We start from the raw sequence: 23,079 nt of genomic DNA, 5'->3' as shown, positions 1-23,079 counted from the left end.
CACTCTGTACTGAGCCTCACAGTCTGCTTGCATGAATTACATCCACGGGCTCACTTGCCCATCTGGCTTCTGACTGGGTTTTGCCAATGAGGAGCAGAAGAGTTCAGAAGGAAGGGGGAAAATAAGGTTGCAATGTTCCTTTGGCACCTCCCTGCAGAATCACCATGGGCTGGCTATGTAGCTTCACCTAAGGCACCTGTCACCAGCCTTCTCTGTCTTGAGGTTCTACAACTGCTCCCCACCTCCCTCCTTCAGGCCTAGTGAAGGTGATGGCTCCCTGTTGCTTCTAGCCTCTAGTACTCCATCATCCCTTAAACTTTGCCTGTACCCTGCCTACACCTTCCTTTTCATTAAACTCACCACAAATTATCCAGTTCATGAACACCATCTTTTATTGCCTGGATCCTGCCTGATACCCACATTTAATTATTTAAAATCACACTATGCAAGGCTCTGTGGCAATACAGAGGAAGTGTACTAAGGTTAACTTAGTAAGTACCGTGTGCCAGGGGTACCTGGTTGGTTCAGTCAGTTAAGTGTCTGACTTCCGCTCAGGTCATGATCTCGAGGTCTGTGAGTTCAAGCCCCACATCGGGCTCTGTGCTGACAGCTCGGAGCCTGGAGCATGCTTCCGATTCTGTCTCCCTCTCTCTCTGCCCCTCCCCTGCTCACGCTCTGTCTCTGTCTCTCAAAAATAAATAAATGTTAAAAAAAATTAAAAAGTAAGTACCCTGTGCCAGATACTGCACTTACAGGATTTATAACCTCCTCCAACCTTCAAATACCTTATTTATTATTGCCATTTTACAGAGGTAGTTAGCAATTTGTCTGAAGTTACAGAGCTATTCATTGTCACTGAACACATAATCTACTCTAAAATCATGAATTTTCTTTTTTCTTCAGTGGATTTATAATTTCAGTGTAGGACACTCAAATAATTTTAAAACAATGCATCATGCAACAGGACTAAGTGTGCAAATAAAATAGATGATGACTCTTATCAAGTCCAGAGTGGAATGCAGTAATTATGGAAAATTTCATTAAAGAGTGAGAATTTGCTGTAGTTCTTAATGAGCAGCAGGAAGTTGGGCAACATAAGGAAAGAACACTTTAGAGGAAGGTGACCTATGGCATCTGGAGAGAGAGGGTGATGGGAAAGGGTTCTCCAAGGCAAAAAGCTGGCAATGAAACCAAAAAAGGAGACTGAGGCTACATTAAAAAGAGTCAGATATGTTTTTACTCTATCCAGAAGTCGATAATAAATCACATGGGAAATTTAAACCATGCGGTTGGTGTGGGCATCCAAGCTGACAACCAGCATGGATTGGAGAAGGGCCTGAACACAAAGGGATACCAGATACCTCAGAATTTCGAAGGCAAAAGACGGTAGCCTTCCACTCTGGACTTATTTTTATAGAATTATTAGGGCTTGGGGACAGCAGGCCACAGACGCAGAAATCAAGGGTGGGAACACGATGACTTGAAGAATTAGTATTTCACTGACAAAAATCCTGAGATGACAGTTTTCTAGTTTGTCAAGCTGCATCAGAGAATAATGAGGGGCAAAAGAGGAACTACTATTCAAATCTGTTTATTTTACACGGTTACAAAAAGGCGTTAAGGAAAACAACTGAGGGGGCGCCTGGGTGGCTCAGTCCGTTAAGAGTCTGGTTTCAGCTCAGGTCATGATCTCACAGCTCCTGAGTTCGAGCCCTGTGTCGGACTCTGTGCTGACAGCGCAAGGCCTGGAGCCTGCTTCTGATTCCGTCTCCCTCTCTCTGCCCCTCCCTCACTCATGCTCTGTGTCTGTGTCTCTCTTTCCCTCTCAAAAATAAATAAATATTTTAAAATTTTTTCTTAAAAAAAGAAAAATTGAGAATAAAATAGAAATCTGAGTGAACATGAGATCTGGAGGACATTCTATCCTTATCCTCTGTGAATCAGGAAACTACAACTTTTTATCTCCATCTCAGAGACAGAAATTGAGCTTCTTCAATGGATAAGAAACACCCCTTCAGATACAGCCACAGCTGGTCTAATCAAGCAGTACTCGTCACTATCAAAAGTTCATTTGCCATCCTGATTGTTCCTGTCCCAAAGAAGCCTCTTTGCCTTTCTGGAACCTCTGAAGAACAAAAGTATTTGATCCCCAAGTATTACTATCATAAGTTTTTATTATTAATCCTCTAACTCAACTTCCTCCCTCTAACTATACAGAGTCTTCAAATGAATGAGGACAGAGTAATAGTCCCACACAATGATACTGCCGTGGAACTTTAGGTCAAGTGTAAACACATCCAGAATCACATTAAAGTTGACAGAGAAGACACACTCAGACATCAGGACTTGAATGACCTACATTCAAGGACTGAGAAACAGAGGAAGCTGGGCACCCAGTCAGAACACAAGAATCCACCTGCTTCTTTGCTTACTAAAATTGAACTCGAGATGAAGGTTGGTGGGAAATCAGAGCCTAGGGCAAAGTAATAATGTTAGGTTTTTGTTATTGTTTCAGTTAAGGTTGGGAGATGAGGCCAGGTGTAGGGGGAGACAAACAAAACAAAAAACCTAACAAAATCTACAAGTCTGAATTCAAAAGGTTTTGTTGTTAACTGCACCACACAGGAAAAACAACTTAACATTCTAGCTGCACATGAGAGCCTGGAAGTGGATTGAAACAGTCATGTGTAATTGGGGAGGAGGGAAATCAACAGATGGTACCAGGCAAAGCAAAACACAAGTGGATGACAGGAGAGGAACCCTAGGATGTCTCCCTGGGAGACCCCTCCCTCTTTTAGTGATTCCTTGCTGCTTTAACGATGCCTATTCATTTTTCTCCAGGCTTGGGAGCTATCACATTAGGGATAAGGGACACTTTCATTAAAACAAATACAACAGAAACATATAACAAAATTCACCGAAACAATTAATTTCCCTGACAGCCAAAAAATATGATCCGTGTATGAGGAATATTAGCACTGAAAGGAGCCAGTTATCCTTTGATGCATTAGACCTGTCTAGAAATTCAAATTGCCCCAAGTCCAAGGTCTGCCCAAGCCCATCCATCCGTCAGAATTTCCCATGTTTTGAGATGCAATCTGAAAAGTTTCCCAGATTCCAACAGTGGAAGCCATTGGGGCCTCTTTCTCCCATTCTCATTTCCAAGGCCGTGATTGAAGGGCTATCAGTAGTACTGGAAATATTAACACAGTCCACAGAAAAGATGGAAAAGTGCAGTCACTTCAGATGAACAACTCAGTTGAGCTGCCCTTTTAGGAGGTAGTCGTGCCTTGAGAAATTACATGTTCTGACCAAAAATAATTTCCCAAAGACCAAACATTAAAAATACCACTAGTATTCCTGTGTTTTAAGAGCCAGAGGTACTGAAATTGGAAAAATACGTTCTTAACACGTACCGCATTATTTTACTCCAAACACATGCTACATTATTATAAAATTCAATCGTATGGAATTGCAGTATTTGTGTGCTCCAGATTTTTGACTAGGCTTTATGTTATTTAAAAAACTGGTCTGTTCCACATGCTATGCATTTATTCAGTGCAGCACACCAACAGACTCTTATTATTGTACAACATCCTATAGTCCTGTCAAAATGATCCCTGTAAATAAATAGTGTTTACTGTCCTTACTGCTGATTCTTCTCACTTAAAAAAAAACAAATTCAAATAGTATGCATGGAGTAAAGATCTAATTATTTCATCTTGCTCGTTATGATATATGTTAAAAGAAGAAATATTAGCCCTTGCTTTTCAACAACGTATTTATTGAGTGCCTACCATAGGCTAGTGTACTTATTATATAGCCATTAACTTTTAAAAACCTCATTTATATTTCTGTCCTACTTACTACACTCAAAGGTCTTATGCTACAATGTGCATTTGATGGAAAAATAATCATATGCTGAGGGTACAGGACTTGCTCAAAATTACCTCGCAAAACACAGCGTCTGTATCAGGACTACAAAATGTGTAGGTTTCAGCCTAGCGTCACCACTACAGATGTATCTCATTTGCATGTTGAAATGTTTCAAATAGTGTGTATTTGTAAATTAACTTAATTCTTAAATTCACTAGGTGGCGTTATTCTCACGAACTCCACAGTGACATCTTTCCTAATACAAACACATGCTTAAATTGTGTATTTTGTAAATAGATTCCTTATACAGCAATTTCTTAAAATAGCTACTCTGTATAAGAGATGTCTTTTAAAAAATATTAGATACAATGGGAGTAAAAGAAAAATAGGTTTTAGTCAAAGTTAAGTTGTAACTATGAGGTGGCAGAACTTTTAGACACTTTTATATTGTTATTCCTCACAGCATGAAGACTTTTCTCATTCATAAAAGAAATCAGACATTCTATCCATTCTGTCATAGATTATGGCAGATATAGTAAAAGTATGTTAAGTACAATGACCAGCCAGCACTCTAAGTACTGTATTAATGAGCTATGTTTCCTTTGTTTTGTCACAAATCTTTTAGATAAAAGGTAACTCTAGTATTTTAAATAACCACAATAATGATTTATTTCTAAAATTAAAAGTTCTGTGAGATCTAGACTCCTCAAAAGCACCATATTTCAATCATGCCCTCCGAAGTGATGAGAATGTATACTAGAGAAATGAAGCACGAAAAGGAGTTTCTTATCAAATATACATTAAACAATCATCTAAAATGCATTAAAGGAAAGAGAAAACTTAGCAGAATTGCCATTGATGAATAAGCAGAACCCCTAGGAGCTTAATAGCTTATCATCTTTTTGACAAAGAGACTTTCCATATTTAACCAATGACCCCAAAGAGGACACGGAGCCACACAAACAGCTGTGCATTACCAGAACTTTATAGATGGGATGAAAACAAAGAAAAGGAAATCCACAGCAGTGACTAACAGCACTGTACATTCAAAACAATGACCACAGTGAAAATCATTAAAGAGGCAGTCTGTTTACTTAGGTTGGGAACAATAGATGACATTTAACCCCAATTTCTTTAATCCCTCTTTTGTTTACCTGCAGATAATCCTTTAATTTGCCCACAATATTATAATATGAATTATAGTTGAATTAGTAATTGACACTGAGAACAAAAAGCAGACAACTCGACCAGCTGTGAGTCAAAGACTATTAAGGACTATCTGGAAGCATTTCTAGATATGCCCTGTCTATATATTCTGTACGATCAAGCATGTGTTTGATTTTTTTTTTTCAAAAATAATGAATGAGAGTTTAACAATGGCTAGTCACTAGATTCTTTCAGAAAAAAAATAAAAACACCACCTAAATACAGGAAAAAGTTATCAAGGAGTTAAACATACTAATTTTGAACATACTTACGTTTTGGCTTCCTGAAACTTACAAACAACTCAGCAGATGTTTTCTTTTGTTTTTTCAAGTTGTCTGATTTGCCAAGTTTTAACTTGGAATACATTTCTACACTCAAGCCGGAGTAATTTAATTAGAGAAACTCGGGCACAATCACCAAGGCAGTAAGATAACGTATCTTTTCCTCATCTCAACATAAACAAATTATAGACAACTCTGATTGAACTACCAGCAGAAACTTTCATCTCACTGGCAGAAGAAAACTCCCAGCAGCTGCACACATCTGCAAGGCCATCAGACAGATGCCGCTGCGGCTCGGAGGTTGATCCTGACACAAAAGTGAGTCCTGTGTTCCCAGAACTGAATGGAGTTGCCACCCTCCACAGACTTCCCAGACACTTGACAGAATGCCAAATCGGCTCATCAGCTGTCACCGCCAGCCACAATTCAACTATTCTTGAACACCCAGCAGGAAAACAACCCACAAAGTACCAAACTCCGAGTCCTATCTATTGTCTCTGACAAAACAGCCTTTCTCATTGAACCCTGTGATATGTCACCGAACCCCGTAACTAGAGACTTAGCACATCACATCGCCAAGTGGATACGAAGAACCGTGCACGTATCTGTGCCCAGTCCAGGAATGAAAAGGGAACTTTGAAACCCGCAATGGCAGACCACTCATGATGCTACATTTCAAGAATGGAAGCATCTCCTACCTGGAGCCCTCTTCGTCTTAGAATGCTGGACTCATCCATCTCCCCCTCCGCTTTCTCTGAGCCTCACAACAGTCTAGCCATGCTGTACTACCTCTACTTCGGCACGCTAATTCAGAGCCCGGCAGCTGCTGAACACTTACATCACGCTCTAGCTGATTGGAGCCCAGAGTCAGCTGGTCCCACTTAGTTATGCACTCCAGCAACTTCGGAGATCACGGAGGCTTGCAGTTCGCTGGGAGAGCGCAGCAAGTGGGCTCAGGTACCTAATGCGTTTAGCCAGGCGGAGTCGGCTCCTGCTATCAGAGGGGAAATCGTGGGATCCCTGTTTCGCCTTCTCCTTCAAAATGCTGGCTCTGGCATTCCGGGCGACCCGTAAATGGCTTTCGGCAGCGGCTGTGGGTCAAGCGCCTTCTGAAGCAACGATAAGGTCAAAGTGGCTAAGTAAATCAGGGGTGACAGACACCTCCGTAAAAGGCAGCCACTGACTGGGACGGTGAAAAACCAGGGCACAGCTGGTCAGCCAAGCAGCACCACTGTGCCTGCCGCTCATCCTTTCTGATGGCATCTAAGAAAAAACGGAGCAGAACACGCTGCCTGAAACCCTGAAAACAGAGGGCTCTGGGCGGCTGCTCTTCCTGCCTTGGCAAAACACTTCACACTTCCCAGGGTGAAAGCCCATTCATTTACATAAATACCTTGCCAGTGGATTCCTGGCCCAAAGACAGAAACATTTTCGGTAACAATTTCCCTCCTGATAGTAACTTAAGTTTTGTTGATACCTGACCAAAATGTAAAAAGGCAGAAGAAATTCTAAGAGCCATCATTAGTTGGAATATTAACCTATTTACAGTCTATAAGCAGCAAAAAAAAAAAAAAAAAAGATTCCCATCATGTGCAATTTCACAGTCTGTTTCATCTTGTTTACTCCGCTCCTCCTCATCTGATTTCAATTCAAAGCAACCAAGAGATGAATATTAAGTTTTCATTACTGGCCTGGCCCAGGAATAACGATATACGATACTACCAATTTATAATAAATTATTTTCCCTTGATTTCTATTCTCAAGATATTGAAATTGAGATTATGGTTGGGTTCTGAAGAGGCAGATTCTAGGACCCTCTGCAATTCATCTGAAAACCACATTCGCCTTCACTCTTTCCATTAGACAGACTTTCTCTTGAATGAAAGGGAGTAAGACGAGCATTTTTTTTTTAAGTCCACATTTCCTGGGTTTTACCTTAGCCCAGATATCTGACGTCTAAGTGTGGGGGGCAGGGAAGGAAGTATTAGAGGTTCCTTACCCACCCGTCTGCTATTACACGAGCTTCCTGTCTCTTTCTGGCTGTCAACACACTATTAGGCGTGCTATCAATTGATTAGATGATGTCATTAAAAATAGCTTGGGGATTTATGAATCTAACCACTGAGGAAAAGTGATTGCATTTTATGTTCCCAAACAGTCTTTGCATATATCTTCAGACAAAGAGAAACCTTGTCAAAAAATGCCACCACTAGCAGAGGCATCAGCAGAGAAGGGTGTCAGTGTGCTCTTCCACTTACGTGTGCACATTTGACACCACTTAAGGAACAAAACCCCAGGGAGTTTTTAGTTCTCTTTCCCATGTGCAGAAGTAGTGCAATCTCTAAAAGCAAAGAGCGAGCACCAAACTGATCTGTGGGCAAGCCAAAAGGCACCAAAAAATTCTATTGCAAACAATGGTTTGGAAACGATTTCAAAAAACCGTATGTTTATTTACATGGAAGGACAAAACAAAAAGGAAAACAAACAAACAAAAAGGAAGGAAACAACCCAAAGAAAAAGCCTGAAAGCCTGGAGGGTAAGGTCTGCTTCCTACCTGTGAGAGATCTGCCAAGCTGGTGGAAATAGGTCCCCATTCTTGACAGGCCCACCTGTACTTGAATCTTTTCCTGCAAAAGGGAGACCTTTTCCTTCAATGAAAGCAAAAGGTATGACAGTTGTTGACCTTTCTCCCTCAAGTCACCCTCCTGAGAGAGGAGCACGAACAGTTGCCTGAAATTTGAAGTGGCATCTTAGACAAAGTGCCTTGGCAGCAGGTAAGAATATATTTACCAACTTAGACTGTCACTGTCATCTGCGCACAGAGGCATAAGGAACGCCTAGCTGGTTTCAGGAAGAGGAAAAAAAAAAATCATGACCTAAGAACCTGAACTTTCAAGAGCAAAAGCCAAGCCGGGGTCCTTACACATGCCTGTGCTCCGAATACTGCCATCTTCATTGTGCTGATCAGTCTAGCGAAAACACGGTCTAGGGGAGGGTACAGCAAGTTTTCCCTACAGAGAAGGAAGAGAAGAGATTTTTTTCCCCTTGAAATAAAGCTCATATAGGTTGCCAGGAAGGAGAGAGAGAAAAAAAAAACCAGCAGAGGCCAGAAGTATCTTTTCTGTGACCAATTGGGTAAGCTAGCTGCAAATGCTATCTCAACACATTTCGAGGACACCCTGTCAAAGAGTCAAGTGATGTGTATCCCAGATAAGTTGACTCTGTGTATCCCAGGCACGAGGCAGCTACAGATGTTTGGTGGGTGGGAGTGATAAAAAGGAATTTGGTTAAGGGAGGAAAGTATGTTTCTTAACAAAAGAATATTTTGAGATAAAAATCTAGTTTAGTATTCAACCATTAACTAAGTCTAAGATGATTAGAACCACTGCAGCATCAAATCTAGTATGAAAAAATATCGATTACCTGTCAAAATGTATCACTTTGAGAAGTGATACATACATTTTAAAGAAATAAAACCAGCCAGAGGCAAAAACATTTGGGACAAAAATGAAAGGCTGCTGAAAAATAACATCCAGCAATAATGGCTTAGCAGAGGGAATAGTAAAAGGAAAATTGGTACATTTACCCTTTGCTATATATTTTCTCATCAGGATAAGCCATGTGTTAAAATGCAATAAAAACTTCAAGCGATGACACTATTCACAGATAATAATTAGGATCTAGCCTCATTTCCATTAATAAACTCATCTTTCCTGCAATTTAACACCTTTATGGAATTTGTTCACAATATTGTGAGTTAATTCAGAAAGTACCAACCTCAGTGTTTAATGCTCTTACATGTGTATTCAAATAAAATTTCTTAGCTTTTGTCATTAATTATACTCTAAAGCCAGGGGTTTCACAGTACTTGATTTTTTTAAAAAGGTATTTGTATGAATACACCCCATGCATACTCTATTGCAGGCATAATTTGCTCCAAAGAACACTCAAAATCCATGGACACTGCAATATGGGTAAGATTCAAATTTTAGTGATCATTCCAATAAATCGCTTACAGTAACAAAAACAATTCTAATCCTGATTGAGCAAAATGGGAGCGGGGATGGAGTGGGGACAGCATAAGGTTACACACATTCTCAACAAAATGGTAGACTGAGATCTTGTAATTCCTGTCTACAGTTATATCGTTTGGTATAAGGATACAGGTTTGCCATCTGATTTAGCTGGTCAGTTAACTTTTTAAATTTAACTTTTTAAATTTTGCACAAATTTAAAAAGAAGTTACCTCCTTCACTAGTTTCACACTGGTTACCCCAAAGTAAACATTCGTTCTGATTATACCCACTCTGCAGCAACTTAAGGTTCACTGAAAAACTGCCACGAGGAACACTTTGAAGAGGTTTTTTTAAAAACCTAAGATAGGGGTGCCTGGGTAGCTTGGTCCGTTGAGTGTCCGACTTCAGCTCCAGTCATGATTTCATGGTTGGTTGGTGGGTTCAGGCCCCACAACGGGCTCACTGCTGCCAGCACAGAGCCCACTTTGGATCCCCTGTCCTCCTCTCTCTCTCTGCACCTCCCCTGCCTACATGCTCTCTCTCTCTTACATAAGTAAATAAATAAATACATGCATGCATACATATATACATGCATACATTCCTAAGATAGCGGAAGTTTCCAAACTTAACCTTGCCCATCGCACCGCACCGACCTAATCCGTTCCCTACCAGCAGCTCCCAGTCTTGGCCCTGGGACCACCTACACACAAGCTAAGGAGGCCCAGATCAGAGAGGACTGAGAGAACCGTTTCCTGGTGGAGGAAGAGGCTTCTCCCTTCACATCAGCCACAGAGAGCAGTGTCAGAAGAATGCCACTGTTCCCCTGTCCCTCATCCCATCAGTAAGAGTGGTCAGGATACTCCAAACATGATTTCTAGTACTATCAGCACAATCTGTGGGGGGATCGTGCCGTCGTCTTTTCTTGCACGTGTGTGTCAGTGATCACTACTTCTGCTTGAGTAAGGTAGACAAACAGCCACAAAATGCATTAACCACCATAGCCTGTCTGTTACTTTTAGATAACAGACCAAGGATGCATGTATCTTTTCTGTATGTGCATTGGCCAGTTAAGTGTATACAGCCAAGTAGACAAATCCTTCTTCACTAACTGATTACTTTTTCCACTCATAAGGTCAATGTCAATGGCCAATGACCGTGTCTGTATTTAAGAAAAAGTAATATCAAAGTCATAAGAACTTAAAAGGAGAAACAGGCTGTTCCCGAGAATGCATACAACTCTCCATTATTGTGAATATAATCATACTGCAATGTAAACCCTGAATGCCAATGACCAATGTGGCTGGGAGATCTGTTCAAAAATACATTCCCGTGTTTACATTTACATTCCTCCCCAATTTTTGCACTTTATTTTCCTTCATGTTTTACTTCTAAATAATAATAGTCAACATTTACTGATCACACACTATGTGCCAATCTCTGTTCTAAGTACTTTACACAGTTCATCTCATTTAATCCTTACACCAACTATATCAAATAGATATTATCCCCATTTTACAGATGAGGAAACTGACCCCCAGAGAAGTCAAGTAACTTCCTAAGATCACACAGTCAAGGAAAGGCAGACTGAGACACTGGCTCTTTCAGGCTGACTCTCCAATTTTGGTTCCCAATCACCCTATTGCCTGTTTGGGTCTACGTAAAGGAGGAAAAAGGACTTCCAAGGTGAATGAAAACACATGGAAGGCGTCAGATATTTTTAGCTCCTAAAACTACCACGTTGTAAGGTGTCACTGGTCAGAACACATCAGAAAGAGCATTAAGGAATGTCAGATTCCACAGGCCATGTGTCTCTAAAAGAGCAAAGGAGCAGGGTTTCCACTGCTTCAGGAAAGAAGCTAGAGAGGACCCCTGGGGAAGGAGGAGGAAGAAGAGGGCAGCCATAGACAAGTTATGGAGGATGGGCTCTGCTTTCTTCTTAGATGTCTCTGTGCCTCTGGGGACTCCCTCTGAGTTTGATCAACTCTTTACGCTTCTGGCGGCTCCAAAACGATTCAATTCTAAATACAGTGTAATATTTTTACAATCATGTAAATTCCACACAACCAAAGGTAACCTTTCAGTTATCGTATCAGGCATGATACACACCCCCATTCACCTGTGGGGCTTTCTGGCAGCTCTTAATTTCCTGGTCCAATACTCTTCATCTTTTCTGGAATTTACCACGGAAGGCACTCCTTAAATCTCCCTTTCCTTTTAGGTGAAATGACTCAGGGCGAGGCTGTTCAGCCTGTTCGGAGCAATACTGAAACTTCCCCTCATTTGCTGGAAGTCGTGACTCTCGAGCATCCTCAGCAGAAAAGACCCTGCACAGAGAGCCGTCCCTGCCCAGGCTCTGCCAAAGAGGAATCTGGTAGCTTGGGGCAAGTCCCTTAACTTCCTGGAGCTTCAGTTTCTATCACATTAAATTGAAGATATGACAATGGGCTTCAGATCAGGAAGATAGGGAAAGGAGGAAATTGGGAAGTTTGGGAAGTTGACCCTACTGTCCTTCAGGGGGGGCCTCCTGGCCCCATAGCCATGTGTCCACACTTTCCTTCCTCTTCTATTATCTTTCAGGCCACATCAGCCTGCAGAGTATCAACAACACATACCATTCAGCCACCTTCTGGCTTTAAGGCTCCTACGCCCTGCGCAGGAACACGCGAGAGGCAGAGGACACAGTTCCGCTCCCCAGCAGTCGCTTCTCACTGCCATTCTCCCAAGTCAGAAAGCAGCAAGCATGCTGACACCAGGGGTGGGCTGAAGCGCGGGGGCCGAAACGCACACCACAGTCTGCGTGCCAACTCTGAGAACAGGTTACATACTTGGATCCAAAGGACATTCATCTTCCTTTGTGCCTAATATTAATACTGTAATATGACAAGATTCTTGTCTGAAGTTACTCCTGTCTAATCTCTAGCAATATTTGTTGTTCATTACAGTAGCATGCAAGTGAACCAGATATATATCACCAGTGTCATCAATGCCCAAAAAGTAAAAAGACACCTGGATGCAGGTTCCATTCTGTTCCAAGTCCCAGGAGATAGTATGCTCAGGAGGCAACATTGAAATCATGAATTCCCTTGTCCTAGATTTTAAACGTCATTTGAAATTTTAAAATAAAGTTCTAATCTCTACGGCCAACAAAGGTAAAGAACTACCTCACACTATATGTCTTTTTCTCCCCAAAGCAAAATGTTCAAACCTGTAAGGAAGAGGACTAAAACAAAGGATGGGCTGCCTGCCTTCCAGAGAAAGACAGAATTTTTCCTACTCCTAGGAAAGGGGAGGGATCTAACACCTTCCCACTGACGATACACCAAAGTCTGAATTTATCCAAGAGTAGCATTTTCTAAAACACATGTTTCATTTAGCAGAAATTGCAGGTGGGGGTCAGCAGCAAGCATATGCCTATAAAATATGCTGCATCCCACGCTGCCTGCATTTAGCTCATTTTCCATCCCGCCTGTAATCCTGAAGACTCTTTAAATGTATGCAATTGGTGATTTCTACAATGTAACATGCATGATTTCGCTCAAGGCTTTTCATAAGAAAGCTATATTGTCTTGACGTTTGCGTCACCGTTTTTTTATCTAATTATTTCTGGCATATTACCCATCAAATCACTACTGACAATATGACAGGAATCACGGTATTGAAAAAATTACACCCTAGAAGGAAATAATAAAATATAAATCACATACATAATTTTCCTTTGAACATTTTAACAATGACATCCTCATATACATATGAAATATAGCAGACTATCCCCATAAATGCCCTAACATCAATCACAGCAGGAAAATATTCTCTAGTTTGCGAACACACGGATCCAGCAAAATATAGCATTTCTAATAAAACTGGGTAATACAACTTCATTTTTTTCATACGAGAGCATTTATGAAGATCTGACAATTGGAAATAGCTCTAATATATTTTTTTCAATTATGCCCCTTCATCTCTAAATGATACACAGCTAACACTGGGAGTGTGAATCAGTGGTTAGCAAACTCCTGTATTTCAATATTAATAGATATATCAAGATCAGAGTAGATGAGTGAAGTGACATTGGCAGTCCTGACTCTACAGGAGGCCTATCAACCAGATGAACTTTAGAAACAAGTAAGTCAGTAGGGATATATGTAAATGATAACACTCCTGGCATCAACTAAATATTTCATGAGCTTTGGAAGCAAAGAGACAGTCCTACAATTATTCCTAAAGTGACCAGATATACCTAGAGATAAAAAATGAAGCAAGATAATTTTGAAAAATTTGGAACTGACTTGTCCCTATTTCAAGTATAGCTACTGAATCAGAGATTACAACAGCACTTTCAGACCACGCACACTAAACTGTTTCTTAATCTCACACTGACAGGAAGCTAAGATCTAGGTTAAATGTAATGTTAACCTAGCTACAATTCTCAAATAAAAGTAAGCACAAGGCAGTGGGGGAGGGAGGGATCGGAAAAATCTTCTAAGGAGAAAAACCAAGCTAGTCACTGTGGAATTTAGAACCTGAGTGACCAAGGACAGCATGTTCAATGAAATTAGGGCCAGACTGCACACATGAAGTAGTAAGCATTCTTTCTAGGTCTGTATGTTTATACTGACACGCTTACGATACAGACATGAAGAGCCGTGTGCAAGCTAACTGCTTTAAACCCTACAATCATATGTACAGCCTGACTCTACCTTGAGACACTAACGTAGATTAATCCTGAGGTTTTGAATGGGAACCTCTTCTGGTTCTTGTTTGCATCGTGCGCACGTAGCCAAGCACTTTTGGTGTCTCTTCCACAAATACTTTGGAGCTAAGTAAGGCTAAGAGGTACCCACAAAAGGGTATTAAGAAACACCTCAGCCTGTTTCAGGCAAGGCATATCTAATAGCATATCAGATGTTGTGTGTGAAACCTGTTAGTGACTCCACTGAACCCCACATGTGGTAGGCCTTTCTTTCCATCACCCTGCACTAACACATCATTCAACTCCAACGGGCACAGACATAGAGCTGCTTCCAGCAACTCCTTTTCGGATAATGGCAAGGAGTACTCCTTGGGACATGACCACGTAACACAGCAACATGATACAACACTGCTTCTTGGCAGTACGAACTCTGTCGAGAAACTCTCCCTTTTCGACGGTACGAACACTTCCCTTTAAGCGTGCTCTTCAGAGAAACACAAAATGTGCTCCAGAGTCTATTGCATTAATCCTCATCAGTTTCTTGCAGACTAGCAAGGCAAGAGACTGGCCCAATTTACCAACAAGGAAAGTGAGGCAATGAGATTAACAGAAGAGCCCAAAGTCCTAAATCAGCTTAAAAAAAAGGCAGAGCAAACCAAAGGATTGGAACTTCTGAGTCAGAGACCAGTGCCCAGACAGCAGCTAAGCTCCAAAACACCTCCCCTTTCCTCGTCTGCCATCCCCGTTCATCCCACGGATGCTTTAACAGAAATCCAAGGGCAAGAGCTCGCCTGCCAGACCTTCAAAGAGACACACAAATAAAAAACAAATGTGTAAATACCCATGTTTGGATATGCATATAGGGGGACGAACAGAAGACTAAATGAAGGTCAGACCAAGGATAAATACTCAGGGAGAAGTCACATGAAGCAGTGCCCAATCACACAATATTAATGTCTACCTAGATCAGAAAAATGATGTTGAAAACAGTGTTTAAATTTCAACTGTACAGATGACAGATAAACTCTTTTTTTTGTTTTTGCTTTTTTTTGTTTGTTTGTTTGTTTGTTTTAGGGGTTAAGTGTCCTACACTTCAAGAACATACAGTCATGCATTTATATCCAAAATACCATGTGATTCTTGGGATTCTGTCACACATTTAGTCTGTGACTCTTCCAGAAGAGTTTGATGAGCAGCCTCTGTTTTTTTTCTTTCTCCTTCTCTTAGCTCAAGAAAAATCAAAACACTTGTCTAGCTTTCTTAATATTTCAATATGATAAATGCAATAAATTTCTATTGTAGAACATCTTGTTCTACAAAGACCACCATGAAATCATATCTAATTCCAAAGAACAGTGATACATTATCTTTAGGTTTTGTCAACAACAAAATATACATAGCCTTTATATATAAAGGACCTGGAAATTGCTATTAAAAGTTGTCTTTAAAATAGTTCTTTAAGTAAAACTAAGGAGTAGCTTTAACAAAAATTAATATTCTCACAACATGACAGTAAATGTTTGAAAACTGATCTTGCTGAGAGGTGATTTAATTTCTTAGATTTAGTGTCTCTGTAGTCTATCTAAGAACGCAGCTCAAGCACATTATCCTTAAAAATCAAGGGAATCTATCTCAAGTTTTACAGACCTATATAAAGTCACTACGTTCTGTTTGAGATCCTTTGCTCATCCATTTATATCCATTAATCTTAATGATATCATTAATGCACAATGTGTTTCACAGAAACTAATTGTATTTTGCCAGAATCGAACATTAACAATTATGCCTCCCATTATCACCTAATAAAATGAAATTTAAAAAGTCTCAGGCACATCAGTGAATATTGTGGTGTGGTAACTAATTTGCATTTTTAATGGTACAATAAATTGACCAGATTATCATCAATTAGATAAATTAATATTCTGTAAGTAAGACCATAGGGGAATTATTCTGTTAGAAACTGACAACATTTGACACTCATTTCCTTGAGCTTTATTGAATACAGGCTTAGCCCTTCTTTGTCCTCTTATCTAAAGCTGGCCTTTGTGACTTTAGCTAATACCACACAACAGAACACATTCCTCTTTAATTTTATATTCTTATCATTGCTGTGAGCAAAGAAAGCAGATTAGAAAATCTGAGCTCTTCAAGTAAAGGAGAAATATCTACCTGGGCAATACAACTGCCCTGAGTCAGAAGCATGTGAATCAATTTGTTTACATCTTGTGTGTGTGTGTGTGTGTGTGTGTGTGTGTGTGTGTGTGTGTATCCCCTTGATTCAAAAACCAACTGCTGGACATTGACTATAAGCCAGGCATTATGATGAATGCTGAGAACACGAGAAGGAAAGAAAGGCTCAGTCCCACCCGAACGCAGTCATGGGATCCCAAGACACAGAAACAAAGCACAGGATATCAGTAGAGACACAAAGACATAAATTCAAGGAGCTGCTCCGCCCAAGTACGAAGGATAGATGAACTCAAAAGGCATGTGGAGAATAAGGGAGATTTCCCAATTTATCAGCCCATTAGAATCACTGGAAGATCTTTTATAAATTCCAAAATCTAAGGTCACACCCAGATCAATTCAATTACAATCTCCCAGGGTGGGCCCCAGGCAACAGTAGTTTCTGAAGCTCTCCAGGTGATTGCACTGTACGGAGAAGTCAGGCAACCATGGGTCTAAAGGGCACAGGAGTACTAAGCCAGGGGGTAGTAGGGGACTTCTTACTATGGAGTTCCTATAATCTTCCGCACAAGAGATTATAAAACTTGAGAAAAGGGCTGGGGGAGATGGTGATGGAAAACAGTAAAGGAAAAGAAGGATCAATTCCTGTAGCTATAAAAGAATATGACTTTAATCTCTTTTCACCAAAGCCTTAACATTTTCATGGAAAGACAAGGCACTTTTTGCACAATCTTCCTCTAGAATTGAAGTTCAGTGAACGGGATAAGTCCTCTCGGTCTTGGCCTTACTAAACACATTACATGACTCAATTATTAAAAGCAAACAGGATTCTTCAGCTTTTCCTCTTGAGGTTTCTCCAGTGCTACCCAAACTAGTGAAGATTTCACAGCTCACCTGACAACCGTGAATGCCTGTCACCACTCTCCTCTGAGACAGGAGAAAAGGACATCTGTGAAAAGCCCATTCATTATATCATTTAACTATCCTCTAAAGAAAAGTAGATATAATAGCCTATGCGTATCATGACTGTTTTACCTACTGAAAATATTAATAGATCAAATCTGGGTCCATTTTGTGAAACAATACACAGAGATTCTTTAGTCTAAGCCATCAGTAACAATATAGATTTCTTTAGGGAAAATATGTAATAAAATTCTAATGTGTTACAGAAAAGCAGGATTTTCTCTCAATCCTTACTTGTCTTCTGAAATACAGGTTTTAGAGCTATGTACCAGTTTCACAAGGGGATACTTGCATTTAAGAAGTGAGAAAGTCACTTCCTTTGCATGCTTCTGAAGAAACATCTTTAACCATCTTTGAGTATAAAAACTGTAACTAATAGACTTTTAGCATGGAGTTACTCGTTTAGCAGTAGTATTTAATCGCACATGCAGTAGAGTTTCTAATAATGCATTCCAGTAATATGAAGTTGATTTCTTCAAGAAGTTACACCTATCAGGTTCCACTAAAATGTTTTTTTTTTTAAGTCACTGGAAAGCATGGCCCCAGCTGTTCAAGCATTCAACATTTTCTTAACATAATTCAAATACATAAGCCTAAGATACCCAAACACCTACCATGTATTATTCCCTAGAACTCAAGATACTACCAAGATTAACATATTCTCTAACGTCTAGCAGTGATCTGCAGCCCAAATGTGGAACAAGTCTCCGTGTGACATGATAAAGCATTTTAATTTCAACCAGACACTAGCTTCTAAAAAGTTCTTCCTGCCATTTTGCAAACAGAAAATTAGCCTTCAGTAGTCCAATTGCTTTTTTCCACTTGACTTAGTAAACCACCTTGAATGTAGGGTATGCCTTTCCCTTAACATGCATTATGGATGCGTCTTGCTTCTGGATGGGGACAGCCGCCATGAGATTGACGTTGCGCACATTTCGACTGCGCAGATCCCGGAGGAGGAAACGCACACGCCAAAGGCATGTCCCTGCAGTTTGCAGCACCAGGGGCGGAGGGCCTGACGCCCCTGAAGCTGAAGGCCCACGAGGACACAAAGGCCCGCAGGAGGCAGTCAATGGCGTCACTGGTGGCAATGCACAAGGCCCCTAGGATCCTCCATGACTCGAGGGACCAGTAACTCGACGTGGGATGGACCATCAGTGTGGGACGGTGGAACCTGCTCTCTGCACACACAAGCAAGTGACCCCACACGTACTCTGAAATGCAGTTTGAGTGTTGGAAGAAACAGAAGGGCTCACTTCTCTAATGCGATATGCACCATTTATTTATGCTCTAACTTCGTGCTTTAGAGTTCGCGCATCATCCTGTTGTTACTTAATTGGAGGTGGGAGAGATTTTGCTACACTACCGCTATTTTTAGAATAACTTCAACCATGTTTTTATGGGTGCCCATGTTTGCTGGAAGGTCCTGGCTCCTCAGTGTTCACTCTTGCAGGGCAATTATTTGGGCAGTGGTAACTCGGGCCTGATTTGTTTGGGGTCCTGCTTTCTAGTGCAGCAATTTACAGTCTCCCTGAGACCATTTTAAAGACTGTTCACTTACTGCATCACTAACTGGGGGATATGAACAAACCTTTGATACTTCACTAAAGGGGAGGAGCCAGCTTTGCTTTTTGTACTTTTCACTTACTATTTCACTTTATTAAAATAACTGTACAACAATCTGTATATAAAGTTTATAATTAAAATTTATTTTGAAAAAAACCCTCAACATCTTTAGTTCTCAGTTGCAAATGAGATTTGCTGATGCGCCACCTACTGGACAATAGACCATTAGTTACATCAGTGCACGTTACATTAGTTTACATTAGTGCACTTCACCCTGTTTCTTTGAGCTTTTAAAACCCTAGATTCTCTGCGTTCATGAAGATGAGGGTCAGGGAAACTACTTTTCAGAGGAGGGTAATCTAAGAGGAAACACAGAGTTTGCCCCATCTATGGTGCCAGAGGTCTATAAGTGGTCAGGTTGTAAATTATCAGAATGTGGGTGTCTTTTGCATGCCTCCAGCTGCTCATCACACTTTATGAAGCACAAGGGGCAACCAAAGGTCATGAAACATGCACGGTCATTGTCCACACAAGCAAGGACGGTGCTTGCTTGAGACCTGGATGAAAGGGATGGCCTCTCTGCCAAGCTGATGATCCACAAGGTGCTCACCCAGCACTGACTATAAAGAGTAAAAGATTGTCAGCTTTTGACAAGCACTGTAACATCAATGAAGTGTGCGCTAATTATAAACAGTTATTTGCATCTCATAGTTTGTTACTAGGTCAGGTAACATCCTAAGACTCTGAAAAATATCTGGAGACCCTCCTTCCCGGAAGTCCCAGAAGGAAAGAGAGAGAGGAAATGAGGAAAGGGACCAGGTAAGCACCACTGTCCGCTCAGGCAAAGCTGCCCCTGTCTCAGCCCACAAAGGCCTGGGATCAGGAAGACCACATGGAGTATTCAACACCTCTCTCCTAAATTTCCGAGAGAATTAATAAAGACTTTCTAGACTCTTCTGTTCCCAGTGCCCTTCCGAGGGAACATTCCATTCTGGAAATAATGGAAGAGTGCACTAGGCATAGATTTGTATCTACCATTCCTTCCTTCACTTCTAACTACTGTTTGCCATGGACACCTCTTTCTGGTTCAAGCTTTCAGAAATGAAAATTCTAGCTTCCGAACTAAAACCACCCACCTCTTCTCAATGGATGAAATATCTACATAGTGCCATTCAAGCAGCAGTTTTATAAAACAGATACCCATCTCCTGCTTTGCTCATTGGGATAATTTGTAAGCAGAAATATACAGCAATGTTGCCAGGCTCAAAAACTTTTGCTCAAAAGCAGTACCTGGAGGGAACTTCTTCCTACATCTGACTTTTAGGGAGGAAACAAGGCCTAAAAATAAAAAGCACAAGAATGGGGATGAACAACTGGAATGTATTCCAGGTTCTTACACTTAGCTCTTGATTGCCCTTGAGAAAGTCATTTAATAAATCACTTCCTGTAATTTGTTTTAGTATCCTTAAGGGCAAATACCCCTGCCCATTTTTACCCTCCATTTTTCAGCCATATTTTATTTTTAAAATCTTGAACCCTACAGAAAATTTAAAAGAATACAACAACAAATGCATTTATACTCCACCTCAATTCACCAATTACAAAACTTTTCTGTACTTTTTTTGCTATATTTGTGGAAATAGAGTGCAGACAAAAATGGTGGGTTTTTCTGACTTAATAGAAAATATTTTAGGTAAAAGGCTCCACACAAAAAGGTAGTAAATGGTCAATAACCTAGACTAAGCAAGATTTCTCAAGAATATTTTTTATCAGGAATTATAGTTCTTTAAAAACTCTTATAACTACAGAGAGTTCTCATGAACATTTTCCAGGAAGTGCTTTGCTAAGGACAGTCAGTCTTAGATGGACTCAGAATCATTCCTGTTCAGAGCTGGAAATCATTTCAAACCCTTCATTTTAGAGACATGAAAACTGAGACCCAGTGACGGTGCTTCATCTTTTATCTGCTATAAATAATACCCTTCATTGCAAGAGAGGTGGGGACATTGGAAGACAAGCAGAACACCAGGAGGAGGGGGAATGAAGGGAGTATGAGAGGTAGTCAGGCATGGTCAAGGACAGCAGCTCCCCAAACCCACTGACATTCACCCCCAGTGGCTCAGCATCACCGTGCTCCAAGGGCAAAGCAGGACAGCTGCCCTTCGGAGCAAACCAGAACCTTCTATTGCCAATCTCTGATAGTTTTCCTTTCTCCTTTCATGTTATTAATGTTTCTTCTAATGATTAGACACAGGTTCTACTAGAGATCTGACCACAGAAAATGAAGCTTTACCACATGTGGCTTTGCGAGATAACCACCTCTCACATCAAGAATAGGCATAGGCCCTCCTGAGGACACATAACTCAAGTTTTGTGTTTCCTGAGCCATGCTCCGTGCTAGACATGGGATTTCCTCTGTTATTTTGGTGTTCTGCTCCAGAAATACAAATGCTTTTGTTCACAGAATTATCTATGGCCACTTTCAAAATCCCTAAATCAATAAGAATAATTCAGCAGCAGAATATTAATTTTCAGTAATACATCTCCTATCGATTGTTTCTTGGCATACTTCCTGGTCTGGTGTGGCTCCGCACTCAGCTCGGCACCCACCACCAGCTGTATTGTAATCATACTCATCGGCGGTGTTCTAATGCAGATGACACCATTATCCAACTGGCCTGCACTGGTCTTTTTTTATTTTGCTGTTTGCTGTTCTGTACCTCCTGACTCAAACACAGATCAAGAATGTGTATAAGGAGCAGTTTACAGTCAGCCATCAATTGCTTCATTTGTAAAATTAGAGCACTCCTGAGCTCGCTTGTAAAATATTTTGAGGTGCTTTAATAAATTATAGCACAGGCACACAATTATGTTATTGATTCCCAAAGCCACCAGGTCCTCCGTCAGCCCCTGCTGCACTCACAGCTATCTTCTCAACATCTTTTCTCCTTTCTTAGAAAAGTGTCCAAAAACCTGACAGGTAGCATTATTTAAGGATGTGCAATGACTTCATCAATGGAGAGCAACAAAATAGGTCTTTTTATGCCTCTTAATGTGTCCATTTACCTCTTTGACAAACTATCGCCCCAGGACCCGTCACATGACTAAATCAAGATGGTGACCAGATTAAAGGCATTCTGGACAGACTGACTACTCAAATGCGTAAGATAAGAGATGTTAACCTACCCAGATTGTACGGTATGTTCTATCAAGGCATCAGAAATACTCTGAGGCTTGCCCAAGCTCTGGTAAGCATCCAAAATACTTGAATAAACACAAGAAAAAGTGGCAGAGGAGGGAGAGCTGGAAGGACACATACCTATTTTTTTTAAACATTTCCTGGATCATTTTCTCAGTTAAAGTTCCAATGTGTTTGGACAAGTGTGTCTTATTTCTCACATTGCAAACATATCCATACACCAAGAATATAGCTGTTATTTTTCACTCCTACCCTAAAATGGTATCATTTAAAAAAAAAAAGAGTGCCGATCCAGAGTAAAATGTTATCTTGAGTTCTCAAATACGCAGGCTGCACTCAGCCATTAACAGCTCACTTTTTCCCACAGTCAAGCTGGGACAACTGCCCCCCCCCCCCCCCCCATCAGAGGCCCTCGCCAGCAGACCATTACTGACATCTCTCTCCAGCGTTCAGGTACCAACTGTCAGGGAGCCCTGGTGGCAGCATAGAGAAGCCAACACGAGCCATTCTGCCTGGCAGATTCTCTGGGCCACTGCCCAGATCCTGTACATGCATGGCCCTCCTCTGTGCCGAAAGTTATCACCTGGAAAGCCCCCAGTGATGTTTATCCTGCAATTAGTTACTCTCAGAAGGACAGACAGAACAGACACACGGTTGTTGTATACAGCGACGGCAGCATCCTCTAACTTCTGATTTCAGAGGAAAGCCTTTTGGGGAATATGGCCAAAAACCTTCCCATCCCATCTCGGCTTCCTCTCTTTTCAAGTTCTGTCACACATGGGATTAAGACCTCTGCATCGCCACTATGCTATCAGAGTCAGTAAAGAACTGGGAGGGTGGAAGGAGGGCAGGGAGGGAAGGCAAAAGGATGGAATAGCAGAGGAGAAAGCATCCTCTCTGGATGAACTAGCCAGCACACTTGATCCAGATTTCCCCAGCTATCTTAGAGTGCTCCTATGAAACCTTTTGTAAGCCAACAAGGTTTGTAAAGCAAAGAAGCAATTACCATTAATTTATATGGAAAACCTTTTGAGCATGCCCAGACCCAAGAAAACAACCTCTCGGGCTTTTCTGATAACTCAGGACCCATATTGC

General features: G+C 41.0%; 1 protein-coding gene across 15 annotated transcripts in view; it reads right to left on the bottom strand.

The window, feature by feature from the left end:
• The window catches only part of MAST4 (microtubule associated serine/threonine kinase family member 4), a 556,148-nt gene that overhangs the window by 335,370 nt on the left and 197,699 nt on the right, over positions 1 to 23,079 (bottom strand). For 2 of the 15 annotated variants that reach the window (XM_053223469.1, XM_053223483.1), the window contains exon 1: positions 6,062 to 6,155. The exons of 11 other annotated variants lie outside the window; for them this stretch is intronic. In XM_053223469.1, the coding sequence (XP_053079444.1) occupies positions 6,062 to 6,100 (39 nt within the window). In that variant the 5' untranslated portion in view covers positions 6,101 to 6,155. Of the gene's footprint in view, positions 1 to 6,061; positions 6,163 to 23,079 lie in introns of those variants that run through there. 2 more of the 15 variants (XM_053223490.1, XM_053223472.1) reach the window with 2 other exon arrangements.

This window comes from Acinonyx jubatus, chromosome A1, assembly GCF_027475565.1.
Source record: "Acinonyx jubatus isolate Ajub_Pintada_27869175 chromosome A1, VMU_Ajub_asm_v1.0, whole genome shotgun sequence".
NCBI lineage: Eukaryota > Metazoa > Chordata > Mammalia > Carnivora > Felidae > Acinonyx > Acinonyx jubatus.
This window is presented reverse-complemented; position numbering and strand designations above follow the sequence as displayed.